Below are 23,131 nucleotides of genomic sequence, written 5' to 3'. Positions count from 1 at the left end.
TAATAATAATAACAACCAATTATTGAACATCCCCTAGGTACTAGGCTCTGTACACATATGATTTCTATCTTACTCAACAACCTGACAGAGTGAGTACACTTAACTAATGAGGGAACGAAGACTTATCCATATTGAATAGCCCACCCAGAGTCATAGAGAGTTTGTAAATGGCAGAACCAGCATTTGAACTCAGGACTGCCTTTCAAAGCCCAGGCTGGAGTAGGTGAGGCGTTTTTATTATGAATTTGGGATTCAAATTAGGGGAGTTATAATCAAATTGAAAAGAAGGGTCAGATGAAAGACATGACTGGAAGAATTAAGAAGACTTGATAACTGACCAGGTTTGCAGGGCAAAGGAGACTCAGGGAAAAATAATGGCTCCATTTTGTAGCCTCAGATATTGGGAGGGAGGCAGTCCAGCCACCCGACACCAAGTGTCATGAGCAGGAGGTGATCTTGAGCAGGTGAGGCGAGAAGGTATTGTGATGAGTTTCAGAAATGTGACAATTGATGATATCACTTATATGTGGAATCTAAAAAATAACGTAAACGAATGTATACGCAAAAAAGAAACAGACGCGCAGAGACAGAGAAAACAAACTAGTGATTACGAAAGGGGAGAGGGAAGGGCGGAGGGGCAAATCAGGAGTAGGATATAGTGTATAACACAGGGAACTATAGCCATTATCTTGTAATAACTTTTAAAGGAGTATAATCTGTAAAAATACTGAATCATAATGCTGTACACCTGAAATGAATATTGTAAATCAATTCTACTTTAATTTAAAAAAAAAAAGAAAGAAATGTGACAATCAAGGTAGCGGCAGACATGCCAGGGTCAGGCATCTTCTCTGACTCATGTTGTAGACAAACTGGGAACATGAATGAATAGGAACATGGAAAGGAGAAAGCCTCCTATGTTAGGGGTAGATTCTGGAGGAAGTTAGAATGAGGAATGGCAGTGGAAGTAGCTGTCAGAGAAGCAGGAAGAGGAACAAGGATGGCATCATGGTGTGCATGGCAGACACCAGCTACGGAGGTGATCCCACCTAAGTTGTCAAGGTGTCATACATGTCCGATAAGGCAAGATGCATGCTCCTGCCTGAACTCGGGAGGACACAGTTCAACTCACCATGTACTCAGTAAGTGGCTCCCATAGGCCTGGCCTTGTATTTGGTGCAGAGGATAGAAAAAGGCAAGACTCGGCTCTTGACAGGCTCAGGAAACCTTGAAACAGACCTGAGTTGCAATGTGGCTCTTCCACTTAGCAAGATTGCTATTCTCTGAACTTCTGTTTTCTTGTCTATAGAATGAGCATACCCCCGAGCAAGTATTGCTGCTGGGAATTGTTCTGGGATTCAGAACTGATACATGTACAACACTCACCCAGTACCTGGAGCTTAATGGTGCTTGCTCGATCATGCTTGGAACTCATAATGACAAATAAGAGAATGAAGGGCAGTTTCTGAGGGTCTGCCTGCCAGACTCAGGGAAGCCTGCCTTCCTTGGGAAGGCATCCTCTCTTCAGTGGTTTGTGCTGTTCAGTCAATCAGGCCTGATTTCTGCTGCCTCATGTGGCTTTTCAGGACTGAAAAGAATCTCCTATTTCTAGAACTTCCCGTCCTTTAATGTGTTTTTTGGCCCAGATGTTCCAACAGAGCTCCCTTTCATTTTTCTTCCCCAACTTCAGACAGAGACAGAGCCCCCTTCTGATGGCTGGTGGTGTTCTCACTGGCCACACCCCAGGAAACATATGGAGTGCTCCGTGGCAGATGAGAGGATCCCCAAGGGCTCTGAAGGTTGACAGCACAGATGAGCTGGATGTACCATGGGCCGAGTGGACTGACCCTTTGTCCTCTGGGGGCCCGAGGGCTGCAGGTCTCTGTGTTTATCTGCTTGAGGGCCTTGCTGCCCCCAGCACAGCCTCGCTGGGGACTGGGAAGTGGGGAGGCGGGTAGGGGTATGGTTCTACGTGTGTTTGGCACTGTTGGGACACTGGGGTGTAGAGGCTGGAGGTGGGGGATTGATGCCCCAAAGATAAGTGCTCCCGGAGGAATCCGTGTGTGACCTAGAAGTTGGAGGATGTTGGGGGAGGGGGAGATCAAAGAGGGACAGGAAAGGCCAACAAGGTGCCCTGTGAGGCTGGCACAGGAAGGCTGCACTGCCCAAACACTGCTTCCTTCACCAGCTCTTCCTGGTAGGCAGCTCCGTCCCATTTCTTTGCTGTCAGTCACCCCGGGTCTATATCCAGGGCATGGAGATTTTTGCGTGTCAGGCTGGGAGGGCCTTCGGGGGTCACCCATCCCTTCCCCTCCCTCCTCCCCGCAGTTGACTGTTGCCTCAGTTTCCCAGATGGTTGGAGGAATGTAAATCACAGGTGTCTCAGGGTCACAGCTGTAGCTTTGGGCCTGGAGGGCAGACTGGGTCAGAAGGATGCTCATATCCAGGGTAAGAAGCTTGCTAACCTTGCATAGTCTGCCTCTTCTACCTGGCCAGGTATGCCCGGCACCGAAGAAGGCCAGCTGGGATGTGTGGGCTCTAGGTCGAGTTAACTCTCTCGGCAATGCAGGTAGGGGCACGCCACCATCCACCGATAACGGATGACCCAGGTGCCTCTAAATAAAAATTCACTTACAGCCCGATCGTTCCAAGGGCCCTGCCTCAACCATTTAATGGGTCAGAGCAGCATTCCTTTTCATTCCGACTGACCGATTCCAGTCTGGGTATCTTCCCTATTTAACCTCAGTAGTATCAACTTTAATCAACTGGCATAAGCAGTTCCCCTATTAATAGATTCACTGGAAATCCCCTGATGTGTGATTTTATTTGTTGACCTTGTTTAAAATTAGCGCATGCCAACATCCACTCGCCAGGCACCAAGAACCAAACTGACCTACCCAGGCTCTTTGCACGGGTGCCGTGAGATATTAGAGGCAGGGCCAGGGACACATCTCGGGGTCCCTCACATGTGCACTTCCACATTCCCATTCCCTTTGGACCTTTTCTTTTTGGACCTTTGCTCCCTCTCACTTTGTATCCCACCCCCTTCCTCCTCTCAGCCACGATGCTGGTGCTCTGGGGACCGGATTCTCTTGCTCTACACAGACCAGAGATGGAACTCTGCAGAGAGCAAGGCTGAGTCGTGTCTGGGTATCCCGGGCTTACTCCAGAGCAGGGTTTTTCATCCTCAGCACCATTGACATTTTGGGCCAGATAACTGTGAAGGTGCCTGGGGAGCAGAGGGTGGAGATGACTGTCTCAGGGGCTGTAGCATGCTAGCAGCATTCCTGGCCTCCACCCACTAGATACAAGTAGTGTCCCCCACACCCTCAGATGTGACACCCAAAAATGCGTCCAGGTACTCTCTAATGTCCCCCAGGTGGGCAGAATTGCCCCTGATTGAGAACCATTGTTCTAGAAACAACAGCAGCCGTGAGTATTTCAGAGGCCTCTGGAGCTTTCCCCACGTTTCTCCTTCAGTCGGGAGTTTCGGAGGCATCTCCGGCTGCGGGGAACAAAGGGCAAAGGGCATGTCCCAGCTCCCTCCACGTTCCTGGGCCCAGCGTGCTCCTCCTTCATTTCTGTGACTGTTCTTTCAACCAGAACCCCATCACTCCTCACATTGGTCTGTGGTTTGCTGAGTCCCTGTTGTCCCAGACAGGCTGGTCTGCAGAGTCTCTGACCTTGCATGGCAGGTTGACTGGGGGCAGGGGTGGTGGAGAGAGCACGAGAAATCCTGGACTGGTGTCCTGGCTCTTCCTCTCGCTGGCAGTGTGACTTAGATCACCTTGTGTGGAATGTCAGCACTGGGTCCTGGCGAGCTTGTCATTGTCATCCAAAGGTATTACGGCCAGAGATGCTGAAAGGCCTGACTCCTGCCTGTGGGATTCCCACGGGAGAGAGACCCCGACAACAGTAGCAGATGGGAGACAGAGCATAGTGTGTCCTGTTCTAATGCCTTAGTTATCTCCCTGAGGGGTTTTGTGCTAAACATCAAGTCATCAAAGCCATGTTTCGAAGGAACAAAAGGGTTAAGTAAGTGTTTGAGAGTTTCATACTTGCAAGAATAATTTTTTTTTTTCTGTAAGAATTAATAAAGGGTTATGAGTGGTCACAGAGTATATTTTGGTAAAATGTGTAGGCCATTGTCATCATGATCCATTGTTATAATCAATAAAGTACGAAATTGAAATAAGATGTTGGGGGTAGGGTGCACCGTATCCAAACACAGTGCAGCTCCCTTCACAACCGCCTCCCTCAGCAGGAGAAGACGCCGTGTTGTTGGCAAACCTCGAGCAGAGCCGTTCCCACCTGGGGTAGCGGTGGCTTCTCCCGCGCCCCTGGCTGGCTTCCCTCGGGAATCTCACATGCCAACGTCCGTGTGATGGTGGCTGTGCTCATTTTTAATCATTCCCGTTATATCCAATTTACAGGAAGAGTTATTTTGTGAGTAAAATGCCAGAAAACACTTTACCTGGGTCAGTGCCTAATGGCTCCCAGTGCAGAGTTCTGACAAAGCATAAGTGGATTATATAGCTTAGATTTGAGGCCTACATGGAACCTTCTGTGTCTATGAGCCCAAAGCAGTGACAGCACCCTCAAGAGCTTGTAAAGAAAGAGGTGGAGGACCCCGTGCTGTGGAAGAAACAGCTGGAGGATGGAGGCTTTCAAAGTGGTACCTCTGCTTGCCAATAAATGTGGTCCAGGCAGCATAAGGGATTCTAACAAATTAGATTAATGACTCTCGTATGGGTAAAAGGTTGATGCTGATCTCCCAGGATTGGGGTATGGATTAAATGAATTTATACTAATGTAGTATTCTTACCATCAAACACGTCGGGTCTCAAGCCTCAAACAGCTTGATGATCCAAAGGTGCCTCTGATTTCCCCACACTGGAACTGCCCCAAACGTGGCAGAATCCGCCTGCCCTCCCAGCGCTTCCTACGGCACCTTTGGTCTCCCACATAATCGACTGTGAGCATTGGAAATAGCTGTGGTTTTTAATACAGTGATATTTCCTCTTCAGGGACTCTAGCCCCTGGTCTGATTTCAACAACTGCTAGCAGGGTCCCAAAACGTGGTTCTTGTTTCTTCCTTGTCTAATGGAGAGAGTGTTTGCATTTGCACAGGGTTTTTAACGGGCTGTACACTGTTGGCTCTGAGAGGGATTCTTGGTTCAGAGCCAGGGAGAGTTTCAATGTTTGGGGAAGCCTACACGAGTGCTGCAGAGGAGGCCCTTCCGGGGCTGTCCACATGACCCACATCCACAGGGTCAGGGAGACATCCTGGTTCCCCCAACAAGCGGAGGAGCCCACCTCCGTGGGATGGGCACTGCTGGAGGGTTCTGTTCCTCACCTGAGCAAGGACTCTGGACCAGGTGACCTTTTCTATGAATGTCTGGGGCAGAAGTTTCAGAGCAAGCCAGAGACTGTTAAGAGGGACCCTTTCTTTTTTTTTCTTACCATTCCAGAAACAGTGGTGGGAGCTTCCAATTTGACTGCCGCTGGTGGTCTAGACCATAGCGTTCTCGGGATGGAAATAATTTCCTGAGATTTTCTCTTTCAGGCAAGACCACACCTACGCCATCCCAGAAAGACAAGTCTGTTTTATTTTGAACTGCTCTGCGAAGGAGGCTTTGCGACCATCCTTGGACACCCTTGGAGTCTCTTTTTAATAATGTCTGTGCTTTTGCCTTCTCACCTAAACCACTTTAGCTGAGGTCTGTTGACCTTTCTCTCTTTAGCACCATCCTTCGTGACCTTGAAGATCATTGTTTAGGACGGTTATCCCTCGGTTACTCTTCTCTTTGCTAAATCATTTCAACTCCAGTACTTTTGGGTGGTGGCCAGTACAGTTTGGGGCTTCTCAAATGTCTCCCCCAAAATGTCCCACTAGAAGAGTGTGAACATTTGCACACACACGCACATGCACGTTCACAGTCATGCACAATACAGCCTTTGGAGGAGCCCGAAGTAGCCTACTGAAGGCTTAACATTTCCTTGAACTCTACTTTTTTCTTTAAACATTCTTGGAAATGTGACATTATGTCCCAAAATACAACTGATTGTTTTAATTTTAAAACAATCCTTTAAATTACTTAACATCAGGAAAAAATTCACATACACATACACCTGTTTTTTTTAAACTCTGAGGAAATTGGCTGTTGGGGAAGATGCCACATCTTTTTTTTCTGGCATGTCTGGTGCACTGCTAACAACCCCAGTTAGGGAAGGTTGGGGAGTGGGCATCTTGGCTCCTGGAGCAGGTAGATCTGAGTTTCAATTCTGACTATCTCACTTTCTAGAGTCTAAACTTACGCAGAATATATTAGCTTCTCAGTTATACCAGAGGGATGATATTTCCTACCTAGAAGGGTGTATTCATTCAGTACCTACTATGTATTAGGCTCTGCTCTAGGGCCTGGGAATAGAGGTGAAAAAGAGACACAAGATCCTCATATATAAGGAGGCATATCTATTCCAGATGGGAGCAATAGACAATAAACAAACAAACAAATAAGAGCATTTCAGACTGTATGAGGGAAGTGAAACAGGGCAATGTGATAGTGACTCTGTGTGTGTGTGTGTGTGTGTATGTGTGTACATGTGTGCCCATATACACTTGCTACTTTAGATGATGTGGCCAGGGAAACCGCTTTGAGGAGATGACATTTGAATTAAGGTCTGATTGGTGAGGCAGAGCCAGCTTTGAGAATTCAGTGAAGTAAATTAGTTAAGTGCCTGGCACATGGTAGGGCCTTAGTAGACATTAATTGCCTCTCTTTCTAGAAGAATCAAAGAAATGCTATTTAGGGGCTTCCCTGGTGGCGCAGTGGTTGAGAATCTGCCTGCTAATGCAGGGAACACGGGTTCGAGCCCTGGTCTGGGAGGATCCCACATGCCGCGGAGCAGCTGGGCCCGTGAGCCACAATTACTGAGCCTGCGCATCTGGAGCCTGTGCCCTGCAGCGGGAGGGGCCGCGATAGTGAAAGGCCCGCGCACCGCGATGAGGAGTGGCCCCCACTTGCCACAACTAGAGAAAGCCCTCGCACAGAAATGAAGACCCAACACAGCCATAAATAAATAAATAAATAAATAAAATAAAGTAGCTATTAATTAAAAAAAAAAAAAAAAAAAAGAAATGCTATTTAAACACAAAGAAACAGATTTTTACAGGTCATTGGATGTGATTGGAAGGATCTCAAAAGGGTAACTAAGGAATTCAACTGGACTTTGGAAATGATATGGTCAGAAAATTTGTTTGCATCCCATATTATTGCACCTCTTTCAGGGATGGCTGCCCATGGGTGTTCCTGAGTAAACAGGAGTTTGCTAATTGCATTTGCACATGGGCCCCTGATAATCAGCATCTTTTCCTTTGTTGAGAGGTTCCGATTTTCTGCTCACCTGCTCCCATGGAGCATGTAATAATATCTTTCCCTCCTTAATCAAATAATATCAGGTTTGAGTTGTAACCTGTTAACTCTATGGAGAGAACTGATATAAATATTATCTCCTTAAAGAGGCATTGTATTGTGCAAGATAGGACATTTCCTAAAATGTGCCAGTTCCTTTTCTAAAGTATTTTCCTTTGACCTATATAAATAAAAATAACCTAAACTAACCACTGTATAGGACTTTATGGCCTATGAAGCTCTTTGGTACCCAGTATTTGGGCCTCATAGCATTCTTGAGAATTAAGCAGCAGGGGCAGAGAGGGGAGTCTGAACGTTGGAATCAGCCCAGCCTGGGGTCAAATCCTGGCTCTAAGTGTCATCATTTTTCTTTAAAATTAAAACAGTGTTTTATAAGCCAAGAACCCATAGCTCCCTGGAATCCTGGGTATATTCTTGGTGAACTGCAACTTAAATTAGATTTTTTTAGTTGAGAATTTTCATTTTGATGATAACCTAAAAATATATGCCTATTCTGGATAATCTGAATGACAGTTTATACCTCCATTTTAGTGAGAAAAAATTTTTACATTTTTGAATCCATAAAAGGGTGGGGATGTTGAGATACCATCTGGGGTGCCAATCTCCAAAAACCCTGTCCTGTAGAGATTCAGAACCATGTTCACCTTCAGCTGTATACACAGGTTCTGCCTTTTGTGACCCAGATCATACTAGCTCACTCATAGTAAATACAGTGGTAAGTAATAGTGATTTTTTTTCATTAAGCAGCATTTAAATTTTTTTTCAGCCTTATAGATTGGCCCTTCTAAATGATGGATTGGTGGTGTAAACAGATTCATTTTTCAAAAGGAAAAAATAACAACTCAAATGATGGTCCATCCTGCTCAAATTTAAAAGAATCTAGTCAATAAGTGAAACCTCAAAGACTTAAATATGTCCTACATCACACCCTACAATGTCTATTTAGTTTCATTAACTATCTATCACATTAAATTAATATTGTTAATTTGATTTTGTTGGTTGTTTTCAGTTTTGTACTTATTCCATTTGTAAGTAAGCGTAAGAAATTTATACTTGGTTTTGTTTCACAACTTGGGGTATGAGACACATCAAAAAAGAAGTTATAATGGAATATAGTGAAGTGTGCTCAAAGTTCTGTGGACGCCTAAAGGACAGAGCAGCTATCCTTGCCTGGAGAGTTGGGGTCGTCTGTAAAGAGAGTGTACTTCTTTCCAATAGTGTCTTGAAGAATGAACAGGAATTGATCAGCTGAAGTGGGGTGGGGGGTGAGGGAGGGCTTTTGAGCCCAGTGGCCTGTCATATAGAGGCACAGAGTGGTGTAAAGACTTGGGGTGGTTGAGTGACAAGTTAAGAATAGGGAAGTGCTGGCAGGGGAGGCTGCAGGTCCGGGGAGAGGCCAAAGAGTGAAGGGCCTTGTGAGCCAGGCTGGGGGGACTAGATGTAGTTCGGGGGGCACAGGGGAGCTCCGGGAGGTCTATAAACATGGGTCTTGATTGATGTGATTTTTAGGAATGTAATTCTAGAAGTGGGGGAATGGGGAGATTGGATGGATAGAGACGAGGTAAGAGCAAATGGGAGCGAGACCGTGACCCAACCATGGGCTGTGGGGATGGAGGAAATGGGACAGAGTCCAGGGATATTTTTGAAGTCAGACTAGTAGGATTTTATGTCCAGTTGGATGAACCAGAAGATGGAGCAGGCATTCAGGTCCTGGTTAGGTGACATTGAGTATGAGAAGCCCATGCGTCATCCTGGCGAGTATGTAGAGTTGGTGATTTGGAATGTAAATCTGGTGCCTGGGACAGAGTTTGGGGCTACCCATTAATAAGGGTGATATCAACATGAAAGATCTTTGCTGATGCTACAGTATTTCCCTGTAAGAAGGGTTGGATGAGATTGGAAAACCAAGAATGGAGCCCTAATATTTGAAGGGCAGGTAGAAGGGGAGAAGCCAGCAGATAGAAGAAGAACTAGATAACAGAAGAGGAGAAGAGAGCTACAAGCTTAGGAGGAAAACCAGGACAATATGGTGTCCTGGAATCAAGGAGAAAGTTTCAACAGGCAGGAGATAGCCAAGGGATCAAATACTGAGTGTATTACTTTCAAGAGACAGAACTGTCACTTAGGCACATGGAGCAAGGGAAACGATAGGGGCATCAGAGATCACCACCCAAGTGGCTGAACAGCCATGGCACATGCTGCTCTAGGGAGAGGAGGTGTTTGATGTTTCACAGAGCAAGAAACCAAGCAGTTGGTACATGCGTCATTCATCCATCCATCAAATATTCTCTGAGGGCCTTGCCAGGTGACAGACTCTGTAAGAGGTGCTGTTAGAGTAGATGGAAGACGAAGATAAATAAGCATAATCCCTGCCTTGGAGGGCTCACGGTGTTACTGGGGAGATGGTTGTGTACACAGATAATTATAGTGCCAGGTGGTGAGTGCTATGGAGAGCCATGTGGGTAATGGCCCTGCAGCATGGGAGAGAGACCATTTGGTCTTTGGAGCTGAGTAGGAGTTCCCAGGCAGAGGAGGAAGGGAGAGGTATTTGAAACTATTTGAGCTTCAGCAGGGTGAAGGCAGGAGGGGAGAAAGGGCGTGTCCTGCTTCCCTACTTCGTGCACGCTGGGAGCACTGGGGGTGGGGCAGAGGGCAGCAGAGGAGTTGAAGCTGGAAAGGAAGGGTGAGGCCAGTTTATGAAAGGCTTAGAATGCCACGGCACGGAAAAAGTTTGGATCTCATCTTCTGGAGAGTGAGAACTCAAGAGACATTGGTAAGCAAGAGAGTAACGCAGTAGGGCTAGATTTCGAGAAAATAGCTTTGATGGCACGAGGAGGCCTGAGTGGACAAGGGAAAGACTGAAGATGGGGATCCAGGTAGGTCCCATCTCAGCCCATCTGCAGGCTCCTTCATTCAGCAGAGTGTTTCCAGAGCATCTACTGTGTGCTCTGCTCTGCGCTGGATGCCGCCAAGTTGCAGGGAGTGCTTTCCAATTGCCTTCCTTATAGGGGCCTGCGGATCCCAGCTGCTTCCTGGGGAGTGTTGGAGATTGACTCAGATGCAGTTGGCCAAATCACCAGGCAGAATTCTCTGCTGCAGGGTTACTGTTCCCCAAGTCAACCTCTGGGTCCAGAAGCCGGCCCTCTTTATTGTGTGAATTACTCACTATTTTGACTGTCCTGGTTGGCTTGGGTTGAAGGTAGGGGATTGCTGTTGAGCGCATGAGGCCAAAGGGACTAGCCACTGAACAAAAGAACACACCCAGGCACTGTGCGCAGAGACATCTGCTTCTGTTTCCTGAGTAACTGCGCAGCAACACAGGGCGGCCTCGGTACCCAGGCACATGCTCTGTGTTATTTTCTAGTTATAACCGAGGATGATTTCCATGTGGCTGGTGATGAAAGAGTCAGGTCCATTTCAGAAGGGGGAGTGTTTCCGATTATGTAGATCACATTCAGATATTTACCTCATTCCATCCTTTTGGCTGGGCCCTGCCTTTGAATACTGTGGAAAGACATCCAGGCCTCCTTTGCACCGCCTTTAGGGATGATCTTCTGTGCCTAAAGCCTGCTCTTTGCTGGCAGTGGGGACTCCTGGGCACAATCTCTGGGACTGCCTCTCAGTTGTGGTACTTGAAGCGAATCAATACGTGGCAAGGAATGTCAGTGCTCTTCCAGGAAAAATCCGAGCCTGTTAGCACTGGAAGGGACCCCAGCCCTCATCAATCCCAACCGGCTCATTTTACTGATACGGAAACTGAGGTCCAGACCCACAGACCGACTTGCCCCAAATCAGAAAGTGAGTAACAGCAGACTTGGGACCAGAACACAGGGGCCAGTCCAGGGTTTCCCACAAGGCTTCCCTTCCCTCTTCTTTCATCTTTCTACAGTTCCCATTGCTGCTGTCCTTCTTTTCTTAAAAGTACATTTCAAATGGAGTCTTCTTAGCATGGATCCCACGTTAGGTAGGTATTGTTCTGTGAATGTTTTCCTGCCTCATATGATAAGCTCCAGGTTGGCCTCAACTTGAATGGCAGAAGTGGCAGGAGTAGGCCAAAAAGCAGGGAATTTGAGGGTGATAAAATAATGTGGCTAGAGCATTTGGGGATTAAGGAAGTAGCAGTATATGGTAAAGGTCCAAAGTCCCGAGGGTAAGCTCAGTTGAGTGCTTTCCTCTGAGTTTCACCTAGAGGTATCCGGGGGCCAGTGATTCTCAAACCAGAGGATGCATTCAAATCACTGGGGAAGCTTGTTTAAAATGCATATTCCTGGGCCCCACCCCAGAGGTTTTTATTCACTAAGTTTGCTGTGGGATCCAGGAATCTGCATGTCTTAAATAGACGTGAGGTCGATTATGTTGTGGGTACCTTGTGGGTCACACGTGGAGAAACAACACAGGATTAGGAGGACGAGGGTATCTCTGTGTTCGTCTCCAGTGTTTGGGTCAGAGTATATACTCAGTACCACAGTGAGTGGATATGGTGGAGTCTGATGTATTTGAGATCGTTTACCGTCAGGATTCACCAACCAGGAGGACACAGGTGTTGAGAGAGGGCCTGAGGGCCTGGCAGACAGAGCTGGAATTGGCAGGGCAACCAGACTCACACTTGCTTAGCTTTTGGGTGACTATGTCAGTGGATTTTCCTCTGTGTGGCACATGCTTTAGCTCAGGCTTGATAGTTCTCTTTCCACACATCTCTCTCTCTCTCCCTTAACCTCCACTCACTCCACCCCCTGTTATGGCTTTGTGCAAATGCATCCTTTTAACTGTTCCTGAAGTGCATTGGTGGACTCCCTTATATATAAACTACTTTGTGGGAGATTCTGACGCAATGGTCACGGCCGAGCATGTTTTACGCCAGTCCAGTCTCCCATATTTGTGAGATTCTCATATTCATTTTGCAGCTGCCGGCCTTGACATTATGCTGAGAGGTAAGATTAGGGGCTTTTGCAGTCTGTGTTGTGTCAGAGTCAAGATAGGTGGTTAAGATGTAAGGTTGAATTTGTGTCTCCGAGAAACCATCGTGGAGGTCCTTAATTCAGATCTGGTTTGAGTTTGGAGCTTCTTTATCAAGATGCACCACCTCCCCCATGCTCCTGCACAGGTAACAAATGTCCTAGCTGAGCTGCCACTTCTATGTGCCTGCTTTCATGTGCTCTCGGAGTTCCAAAACTTTGCTCTCTGGGCTCAAACTCCAAGGTGTATTTTTGTAATGTTTGCATTAGGGTGTTGACTTGTTATGTGGCTAAAACAAAACCTCCTTTTCCCAGTCTCTTCTAGAATGAGACTTCAGAATGTCAGACTTTGCATGTGACTCGCTTTCTATGAAGAACAGATGGTGGGTTTAATTTTGTAGAAAGAAAATTAGAAATCAGTGAAATCTTACATGATTTCACATTAGTACCAAAACCAAATACATTGAAAACATTTAGAGCTGTTCCTAGCTAGTTACGGATTTACTGGTGGCGATGAGAAATTCCCAGAGCTTTCTGTGAGGAGGGCTACCACCGACTCTTGGTCTATTCTGTGCCTCCCCCATCCCCCAGCAGTCTGTTCTGAATCTTTCTCCACTTAATCTATTTATTTTTATTTATTGAGCAAGCAATATCATAACCATGACTGAGCTTTTTTAAATTACAAGAAAACTTACCCGGGGTCCAGCTTCAGTAACAGATCGTATGTTTTCATTTTTCCACGTTCCCTTCCAGGCTTTGTTCACATGCTACAGAATCTTTACATTATTATAATCATGGTATAGTTACAAGTTTGTATTTGGCATTTTTCACTTAGTATTATATTACAGGACTCTTTCCGCATTGCTCTGTATTATTCATGATTATGCTATTTCATTGAGTCATGAAGCCCCAGTTTATTTGACCACCGTTCTATTTTAGTCACATATGTTCATCTTCCTTAAAAAGATGCTGATGGAATAAAACACAGCCACAATACCTCAGATTGCTGCTTTTCCAACTCCTCTAAGCTCACTTGCTGTCTGTCCCTGTGATCTCCTATTCACTTAGCCCATCATGTTTCATGGAGACCTCGGTTCTCTGGTTACGCTGACTGTGGTCAACTGTTGTCTCCATATGAATCCTCCAGCCCTGGACCCCCTTAATCCCAAGGCTTCTGCCAAGTCAGGACCACCTTTAGTCATTCCACTCATTGCTTTCTCTCCAAGTCCTGTGCCAAAGGCAGACCCGGCTTATTTCACACTGTCTTTGTTACCACACTTTATCCATATATTTTAATATTTGCACTCATTTAGATACCATTTAGGGTTCTTTACTGCAAGCCACAGAAACTAACATAAGCAATGGGAAATTTCTTGGAACTAGCCTAGGAAGCAGGTGGGCATTGAGACACTCCAGAGAGCAGCAGGAATGGTCTCAGAGCGTAAGCAGTGAGGTCAGGACGAAGGACCCAAAGCCATTTGCAGTCTCTCAGCCACTTTACTGGTGATTCAAATTCCAGGGAGTGTTCAGTTGGCTCACATTGCTTACCTTGGCTTCAGCTGGCAGGGTCCCTGAATACATTCCTATCACACTTCATCCAGTGTGGAGGGGTGATTTCCTAGAGGACCCAGGGAAAGGGGAATGATTGCCAGGCTACCCTACACACACATATCCTACCATCAGTATACATTTACAAAAACATCCCTGCCTAACAGTAACTTCCATACAACAGGTCCCACAGTGTTATCAGTTACAGCATCCATCTCCAAACCCAAAATCTTTGGGGGATTTTAATCCCCCCTCCAGTTCTACTACAACCTCTTCTTTTGCACAGCCTGAGTTAAATAGGGATGTGACTAACGTGATTCTCCTACTTCTTTGAATACCTTCCTTTTTTTTCTGTTCCCTGGCTCATGCCCCACAGTGACTATCTAGAAAAGCATAATATCAAGCAGTCATTTTTCTATGAGGAAGGGGGCTGTTAGAAGGTTTGGAGGATTTTATCCAAAGTACACATTTCCCTTGATCCTAGGCAAGACATATTATAACCTCTGGGGAAAAGGCATGGCATGGTATGTGTACTTTGAAAAGTCTTCTCTTTTAATTCTGTTATCTTACCTCTACATCCACCCTGCCTCTGTTCTTTAAAACCTCCAGTGGAATGGAGAGAGCACCAATTTTATTTGAGGGCTGGATCTGCTTCTTACACATTATAAAACTTTTGATGGGTGATGTAAGTTCTTCCAGTGAAGGGACGAAATTAGAGGTCTTCTATGCTCCTGCTTGGTGACTGGTGGTGTGTTTGACACTTTACTTCATTATTTCATTTCATCTACCCAACAACACCATCAGATCTGCATTGCAGTCAATCCTTGGATACGTGGGGGATTGGTTCCAGGACCCCCAGGGATACCAAAACCTGCAGATGCTCAAGTCCCTTATATAAAATGGCATGGTATTTGTGTATAACCTATGTGCATCCTCCCATATACTTTAAATCACCCCTGGATTACTCATAATACCTAATACAATGTAAATGCTAGATAAATAGTTCTAAACACAATGTAAATGTTATGTAAACAGTTGCCAAGTCAAGGCAAAATCAAGTTTCGCTTTTTGGAACTCTGGTATTTTTTTTTTCTGAATATTTTCAATCCAAGGTTGGTTGAATCTACAGATGTGGAACCCGCAGATATGGAGGGCCAACTGCATTTTGTTTCTTATGTGTATTTTCAAAACCCATGCTTCATCCACTAGGGCGCTCTGAACCTCAGTGACCATGTCTGCAAAATGGAAGTAAAAAATCCTTGAAATGAATCTTGTGAATATCAGATGTAGAGCTTACGTTAAACCAGTTCAGGCAAATAAAGGAAATTTTTGCTCATCCTAATTACACCTTCTTTCTGTAATCTTCCAGTTTGTCTCTCTCCTTCTTTCAGTGGCAGGTCTTACCTCTTTCCTAGAAGGCTGAAGCCATCCAATGTGAACTTCGTCACCCACTCCTTTCCTTACAGCAGAATATTGCTTTTCATAACAGAAGATCAAATATCAATAATTATTTGTTTCAACCTAGTGATATCTGTAAATAGGTCTATTCTCTAATACTGTTCTACTTCTTGGTATTTTTTTCACTAATTAATATATTATGGAGAGTTGTCCAATTTAACAGGTATAAATCTATCAATACCTCATTCTAACAGATAAGTTGTAATCCATTGCTTGGATGGATTAGATTTGGGAGGATTTAACCAAGCTCCTATTCATGGGCATTTAGGTTGTTTCCAGATATTTTTGGTTTTGTTCTTACAAAAAGTAATGCAATAAAAGTTTTTCTGTAAACAGCTTTATGCACTAGTTTTGAGTGTATCTATAGGGTGAACTACTGAAAGTAGAGCTGCTGGGCTAAAGGGTACGTACATTTCAAATTTGGTAGGTATTGCAAAGTTCCCTCCAAAGAAGTGCCCCAGTTTAGACTCCCATCAGCAGGGAACATTCTTGCCATATCAATATTGTCAAACTTTATAATCTTTGCTAATCTAATAGAGATAAAATGGAATTCTGTTGTTTTAGTTTGCATTTATTTGATTATATGTGATGTTATACAGTTTTCATATATGTATTGTATTTATTTTCCTGCTGTACTAGTCAGCCTGGGCTGCTATAACAAAATACCATTGACGGGGTGGCTTAAACCACAGGAATTATTTCTCACTGTTCTGGAGGCTGGGAAAAGTCCAAGATCCAGGTGCTGGCAGATTTGATTCCACAGTGGGGACTCTTTTCTTGGATTGAAGGTGGCTGGCTTTTCACTATGTCCTCACATGGTGGAGAAAGAGAGAGAGTTCTGGTCTTTCTTCCTCTTCGTATAAGGATACGAATCCCATCAGGAGGTCCCATCCACCCGACATCATCTGAACCTAATTAACTCCCAAATGCCCTACCTCCAAATATTATCACATTGGGGTTAGGGCTTCAAGACGTGAACCTTGAGGGGACACAGACATTCAGTCCATAACAACTGTAAACTCCCCATTCAAAGTAGGTTCCCTTTGAACCTACTTCCATTGGGTTGTTTGTCTTTTTCTTACTGATTTGTTAGAACTCTTTATAAATGAAAGAAATCAGCAGTTTGGGGGTCATTTGAGAAGCGCTTCGTGTTTTCTGCTTCAGTCTTTACATGTCGTGTGTGTCTTGGGGAAGGGACAACAGGCTGGCAGTTGACACGGCTTTGAGTTTCTATTATTTGTTGGTTTTTGTCTCTCAGCATGATTTATTCTTTGGTTTTGCTGTTTGTCATTGACTAACTGAGGTCCTGTGAGTTAGTCCTAATTTTAGGAATATTATGTCTCAGAACACTTGGAATTTTTCCCATCCTGCCTCACAGAAAACTCCGTGACCATCAGAAAAGAAGGAGGGAGGAGGGTCATTAGGAGGACTGGGAAGGCGTAGAGGGCAGATGGGAGATTGATGGAACTGCGAGGCTGACACACAAAGCTCTCCTCCCTTTATTTTTTCTTTGATATTTCTTCCTTTCTTTCTCTGCATTTCCCTCCTTCCTTCCTTTCTGTTTCTCTTTTTTTCCCCTGGCTATGTACTATAAAAATACAATTCTGGAGCATGGGGTTGGATTCCCACCGTGGGGACTGAGATGGAATTTCAAGTCACTCACCATAATTCAACTTTATAAATTAGAGAATTCTTATGAATAGAATAGGATGGAATGTGGTTTCATGTTTTCCTTCCCTAGGGACCCTGCCCAGTTTGGCAATAGGAAACTAAATTAAGGGTGGGATTAGTTCTAGGAAGTGGATTTTTAGTCTAGCTGCACGTCTAAGCCAAATATTATAGACGGTGCCTTAGTTATCTATGTTCATGAGCAATCAGGAAGTGGTGGGTAACTGAAGTCCCCAAATGTGCCAGAAACATTCTTCTGCCTTTGTTTGTTTATCCTGATTATCCTCCTACTAGACTATCAAAGTGGATTTATTACTACTCATTTTACTCTTCTGTTTTCCATCAACAACATAGGCAGGGAGGCAACATGCTGCATGAAAAAAAAAATGCTACAGTAGGTGTCAGGAGACCTCAATTTTAGTCCTGTCGGTGCCCCTCACTAGACTGAGACATGGGCAAGTTATACAGCTTCTCAGGGCCCCAGTTTCTTCCTGTAAAAGGGACAAAATGACCAGCCTCCCAGGGTGGCTCAGGAGCCCTGTAAAGTGTGACCTGGAGCTGGTGGTGCCTATGTCATAGATCCGGTCCCCATGCATTGAGCTGTTTGCACAGTACCCGGCACAGAGAAGGAGCCCAACAAATGCCTGTCTGCTTTTCTTCCTTGTCCTGGAAGTACCAACAGATTGTATTCGTTTCCTAGGGCTGTCGTAACAAATAACCACAAACTTGGTGGCTTAAAGCAACAGAAATTTATTCCCTCACAATTCTGGAGGCCTGAAGTTCAAAATCACGGTGTTGCCAGGGCTGTGCTCCTTCCAGTAAGTAGGGGAGAATCCTCCTTGCTTCTTTCAGCTTGTGCTGGCTCCCGGCCTGTGGCTGCAGCACCCCAGTCTCTGCCTCTCTGGGCACATGGCCTTCTCCTCTGTGTCTTCTAAGGACACTTGTCATTGGATTTAAGGGCCACCCAGAAAACCCAGGATGATCTCATCTCAAGACGCTTAACCTAATTACATCGACATTGACTCTTTTTCCAAATAAGGCCACATTTACAAGTTCTGGGGCTTAGGGTGTGGACATACACCTTTTGGGGAAGGCCACCATTCAACCCACCACACACACTCTAGGGATTACTTTATATATCAAGACTATGGCCTGATTCGGCACATTTTTTTTACAATCACCCAGTGAATCCACCATCGGTTTGATATTAATAAATCAGGGTATGTCAGGGAGGAGAAAAAAGAACAAAAGCTTGGTTTTTGTTTGCTGTGTTTTGTTTTATATTTATAACCCTTCTCTCCTGGGTTCCCAATTTAGTAGTGATGAGTTGAGTGTATTTGCTATTCGTGCGCCCTTCTTCCTGCCTGCTGCTCACATACTGGTGGTCAGGAAACTGCAGCCCTCCTGTCGCGGAACCTTCTGTCCTGCCCTTGCTCCACTTCATCTCCCGCTGGCTCCACTCACATGACCCCTTGACCTCTCGCCGTGGCTCTCTGAACATGGCGCCCATAGACTGGCGGGCTGACATCGAGCTCTGGGCTTAAACCTCTGATTAGATGCTTGTTTGCTTCCTGGACTCCTCAGCTCTCTCACTCATCTTGCCAGTAGTCACTCCCTGAACCTTCAGGAACCCAGCTTAAGCTATCAAGGTCATCCAGAGACCCCCGTCTGTGCCCTGGAATGTATTGAAGGAAGGTGGCCCCAATTAAACAAGCCCCATGGCTTCAGGGTAACTGAGTACCTGGGGGCAAGGACTTTACTCTGGAGCTGAGCCCTGCAGGGCTTTTAGTGACTATGGTCCCATTACAGTGGTGGCTTACTCTTTCTGAGCTCTCACCTCAGGCTCTTGGGGGGGTTTCCTCATCCACACCACCCTCTGAGGCAATCTTAGCTCCATGTCTCATTCCCACGTGCTGTGAAGGAGTTCAGCCTTATTGGGTTTGTTCCACACAAAGGGGAAGACAATCCCTGTACCTTCTCACCTCTCAGGGGTATCGTGGGGACAGAAGAGTGTAACTGTGAAAGGTCTTCAAGCTCTTGGACCAAACAGTACTGATGAAACGCAATATCTAAAAAAAAAAAAAAAAAAAAAAAAGCCAAGGTAATCTGGAGGCAATTATGCATGTCAGATGGAAGCCTGAGGTTCACTGAAAATCCCACATTTTTTTTTTTGAATTTTATTTTTTATACAGCAGGTTCTTATTAGTTATCTATTTTATACATATTAGTGTATATATGTCAATCCCAACCTCCCAATTCATCCCATCACCACCACCACCACCACCACCCCCCACCACTTTCCCCCCTTGGTGTCCATATGTTTGTTCTCTACATCTGTGTCTCTATTTCTGCCTTGCAAACCGGTTCATCTGCACCATTTTTCTAGATTCCACATATATGGGTTAATATACGATATTTGGAAAAACCCACATTTTTTAAGGAAAGTCATAGTGTTACTCAGTGTCCCAAGGGTAGGAAGGCCATTCCAGGGGAAGGATCCAGAAGCGCAAGAGCAGCTGTCTGCTGGCGGGGAGAGCAGGCAGTGCTGGAGCTGCAGGTATTGGAGGCTGGGGAGACCCGAGTCCAAACTCTGCTGCAGCCACATGACTAGGGTAGGTCACAGGTCTCTGAACCTCAGGTGGGAAACCTCATCTCTGAAAGGTGAGAATGGTTGTAACCAGGGCTGCTGCGAGGACTAGAAATTACACACGTTATCTGGCACCAAGTCGGTGCCTGAATAATTACAGCTCTTTTACCATGATTGCTCCTCTGAGGACTTCTCAAGCCCCACCCCACCCAGACAGGCAGCCAGTCCCCCCCGGGGAGCCTCCCTAGGCTTGTCCTAGCTACATAAAGCTCTTTGCTGCTGGGCCAGGCCATTCGTGCAACCTGGGGTGCTTTTCTCCTTGTCCTCAGGACCTACCTTAACACTGGTATATACCTGGTGCTCAGAGCCTGTCTGCATCATGAAGGAACACAGTGTACCCACGCTTAGCACCCTGCTTGGCATGCTAGATCTCTGTGAAATGACCAGTTAAGTGAATGGGGGTGTAGAGTCACCCTCGGGATAGAACTTTAAAACTTTCTGACGTTTTTAATCTCCTGATTCATCTCGGAAGCAGGAAAGGTTATCATTATGGATTTAACAAGTATGTGTTTAGTGCCAGCTCTCTGCTTTGCACGTGGACATCCTGACTTAAATCTCCTTACAGCCCTGTGAAGTAGGTAGGTACCATCCCTCTTTAGAACACAGAGCGCTTCAGAAACCTCCCAGTCACACTGGTAGAAGAGGTGGCAGGGGTGTGACTTCAGGCATCTGGTTCTAGAGCAGGGACTCTAAACCCTGGAGTTGTGTTGCCTTTACTGCATGGAGACACTGGGACATGGCCTCCTCAGCAGCTTAAGGGAAGCCCTGTCCTTCTAGCCTGGACCCTAAGCACCAGAGGGGTAAGCCTCAGTTAGGACGTGAGGGAACCACACCGAGCTCTCCAAGGCCATGGCCCCCAAAGCCAGGACCACATACAATTTTGGTGAGCCCTATGCACTCCGGCCTTTGTGTGTCCCTTCCTTTATTAAAAAAAAAAAAAAAAAAATATATATATATATATACACACACACACACACACACACACACACACATATATATATGTATACACATACGCTATATATACTCATTCATTCTATTTTATGACTGCGTCTGCGTCTGTATGAAGACGAGTATAACCCAGGCTGGATTCTATTTTGCTTCTCAGATTTTTAACAGGCCCTGTGCCAACTTGTGCCTAATGGAGAAGCCTTTCGGGTTATCCAGAGCCTTTGCGGGTGAAGCAGGAACGGGTGTTGCGGTCCCCTAACCGGCCTCTGTCTCCACAGGTCCCGCAGCGGATGGCGGTGGCCGAGGGCGCTCCCGAGGACGGCGGCAGCGGCGCCCCGGGCGTGTGGGGAGCCTGGGGCCCCTGGTCCGCCTGCTCGCGCAGCTGCAGCGGCGGCGTGATGGAGCAGACGCGACCCTGCCTGCCCGGCTCGTACCGCGCACGCGGGGGAACGCCGCCCGGAGCCCCCGTGCGCGCCTTCGCAGGCCACGTGGTGTCAGCCGTACGTACGTCGGTGCCGCTGCACCGGAGCCGCGAGGAGCCACGCGCCCCCGCCAGCCTCAACTCCAGCCGCCAGGGCCCGGCGCAGCGAGGCAGCCGGCACCCGCAGGCCCGGGGCCGCGAACCCACGGCGGAGAGAAGGTACACGCCCTCCCGGCCCCCGCACGCCCGCCCGCCACCGTCCCCGTCCCTGTCCCTGCCCCTGCCCGGATATGCCGCGCGCGCTGCTCTTCATCCTAGATTGCGCGGTTAATGCCTTGCTTCTGCCAGAGGGGGAGGAATTCTTGGCTCCACAGACCTCCTTCCATCCTTTGATTTATTTTGCAGCCTTTTAAAGCGTTGAGGCCACTCCCACCCCCTCAGTGATTCTGAATTGCCTTCAAAGTGAAGCTGGGTTTCAGAATGCCCTTAGGCTCAACCTTAGGGAGGCCCTGCGGAGGGTTGAAAGAAAGAGCTACCTGGAGCCGGGAGACGTCTGTCCTAGTGCTCCCCTAGTGCTGGGGGAAAGGGAGATTCCTGGCCGCAGGATGTGTGGATTTGAGATGAGGACACAAAACAAGGGGCCTTTTAACCCAAGAGCTGACATGAGTTTGGAATCCTTGAACAAGTTAAGTGTCTGGAGTCTAACTTGCTCCCAGGCTGTAGGTTTAAGGATTCTATGAACTTTTCTACAAAGTTTCTCCAAAGTATTTTGAGTGAACACACAACTTTGAGGATATGTCTAATTAAAGACCTGGACATTTTTTATAGTCTTAATAAAATATGAACTCCAGAAATGGCATACTGGCATCAGAATAGTTGTGTAGCTCTCAAAAGCCTCGGGTGGCTAGGCTAGCATAAATATGCCAAAGTAGACAGTGCCCATGGAAAGGTAGGAATATAGAGGCTGAGAAGAGCTTGTCAGTGAATTATTCAACCAACGTTGACAGATTATTCAGCATCCATTCAGCAGTATTTGTTGGGCGCCCGAAGTCATGATAGGTTCTGAGAGAATATTCATATGAAAGCAGTAACAATAACAGCAAACATTTACAGGAAGAACAAAAAGTGTAAGCTATGCTCGCTGTGCTTAAGAAATACATAATTTAGTGGCTAAGCCAAGTTCATGCCCATCCCAAGCAGGGCACGAACATATCAGGTGGGCCTTGCAGTTCAGACATTAGCACCAATGGCCACCCTGCCCCACTGTGGCTAACGCTGCCTGAATCCTTCTCAGCTGCCAGCCACCTGGAGGTGGAGAGGAGGTGCAACCCATCCACCCTTGCCAGGCACACAAACTCTCTTGACCTGGTCATTGGGAGTTTGGAGAGAGAGGATCATTTCACAGAGAAGGTGCTTTGGCCAAATTCTGAATGATAAATCAAATCTGAGTTCATAGAAGGGAGAGTTCTGAGGACTGGCATGGCATGTCAGTGGGAGAATAAAAGAGAGACCAGCTGGGAGAGGATGATTCCTTCTTTCTCTCTTCCTGCGTATAGACCCGAGGACCCTCCAACATCACTGTGGGACTGAGGGGCTGCTACTACTAAAGCCAAGGGTTTGACATGTGTTTTCTCTCTTCTTCCTGACCACAACCCCATAATAACATAGCTCCCCAGCCCGTTAACTGAAATGCTCATGGCCAGTGCATTTTAGAATTCAGAACTGTTCAGAGTTTAGAAAGGTATTGTTAGGGCATATTTCACATGTTAATGACATTCCTTCCGTGGCATGGGGCAGTATCCCATCATCAAACACATTATTACTGCTGCAGTGAAACATACGAATGTTCACATCAGCTAGGATAAAATAAAAGACTATAAAAAGCTTTATGTCTGTTAAGGTGAGGTTTGCTGCCCAATTAGTTTTGCCACCAAACTGAGAAAAATATAACAAGAAAAGGAAAGACAAGGGGCTTCCCTGGTGGTCCAGTGGTAAAGAATCCACCTTCTAATGCAGGGGATGCGGGTTTGATCCCTGGTCAGGGCTCTAA

The 23,131-nt window shown here is 46.3% G+C and overlaps 1 protein-coding gene across 1 annotated transcript in view; it reads left to right on the top strand.

The window, feature by feature from the left end:
- THSD4 (thrombospondin type 1 domain containing 4) overlaps window positions 1-23,131 on the top strand; it is a 584,405-nt gene that overhangs the window by 64,812 nt on the left and 496,462 nt on the right. Inside the window, exon 4 of the mRNA XM_057544214.1 lies at window positions 20,939-21,300. Within this exon, the coding sequence (XP_057400197.1) occupies window positions 20,939-21,300 (362 nt within the window). The remainder of the gene's footprint in view (window positions 1-20,938; window positions 21,301-23,131) is intronic.

This window comes from Balaenoptera acutorostrata, chromosome 3 (genome assembly GCF_949987535.1).
Source record: "Balaenoptera acutorostrata chromosome 3, mBalAcu1.1, whole genome shotgun sequence".
Classification (NCBI taxonomy): domain Eukaryota; kingdom Metazoa; phylum Chordata; class Mammalia; order Artiodactyla; family Balaenopteridae; genus Balaenoptera; species Balaenoptera acutorostrata.
Note: the sequence above shows the minus strand (reverse complement) of the source record. Positions and strands in the feature narration are given on the sequence as shown.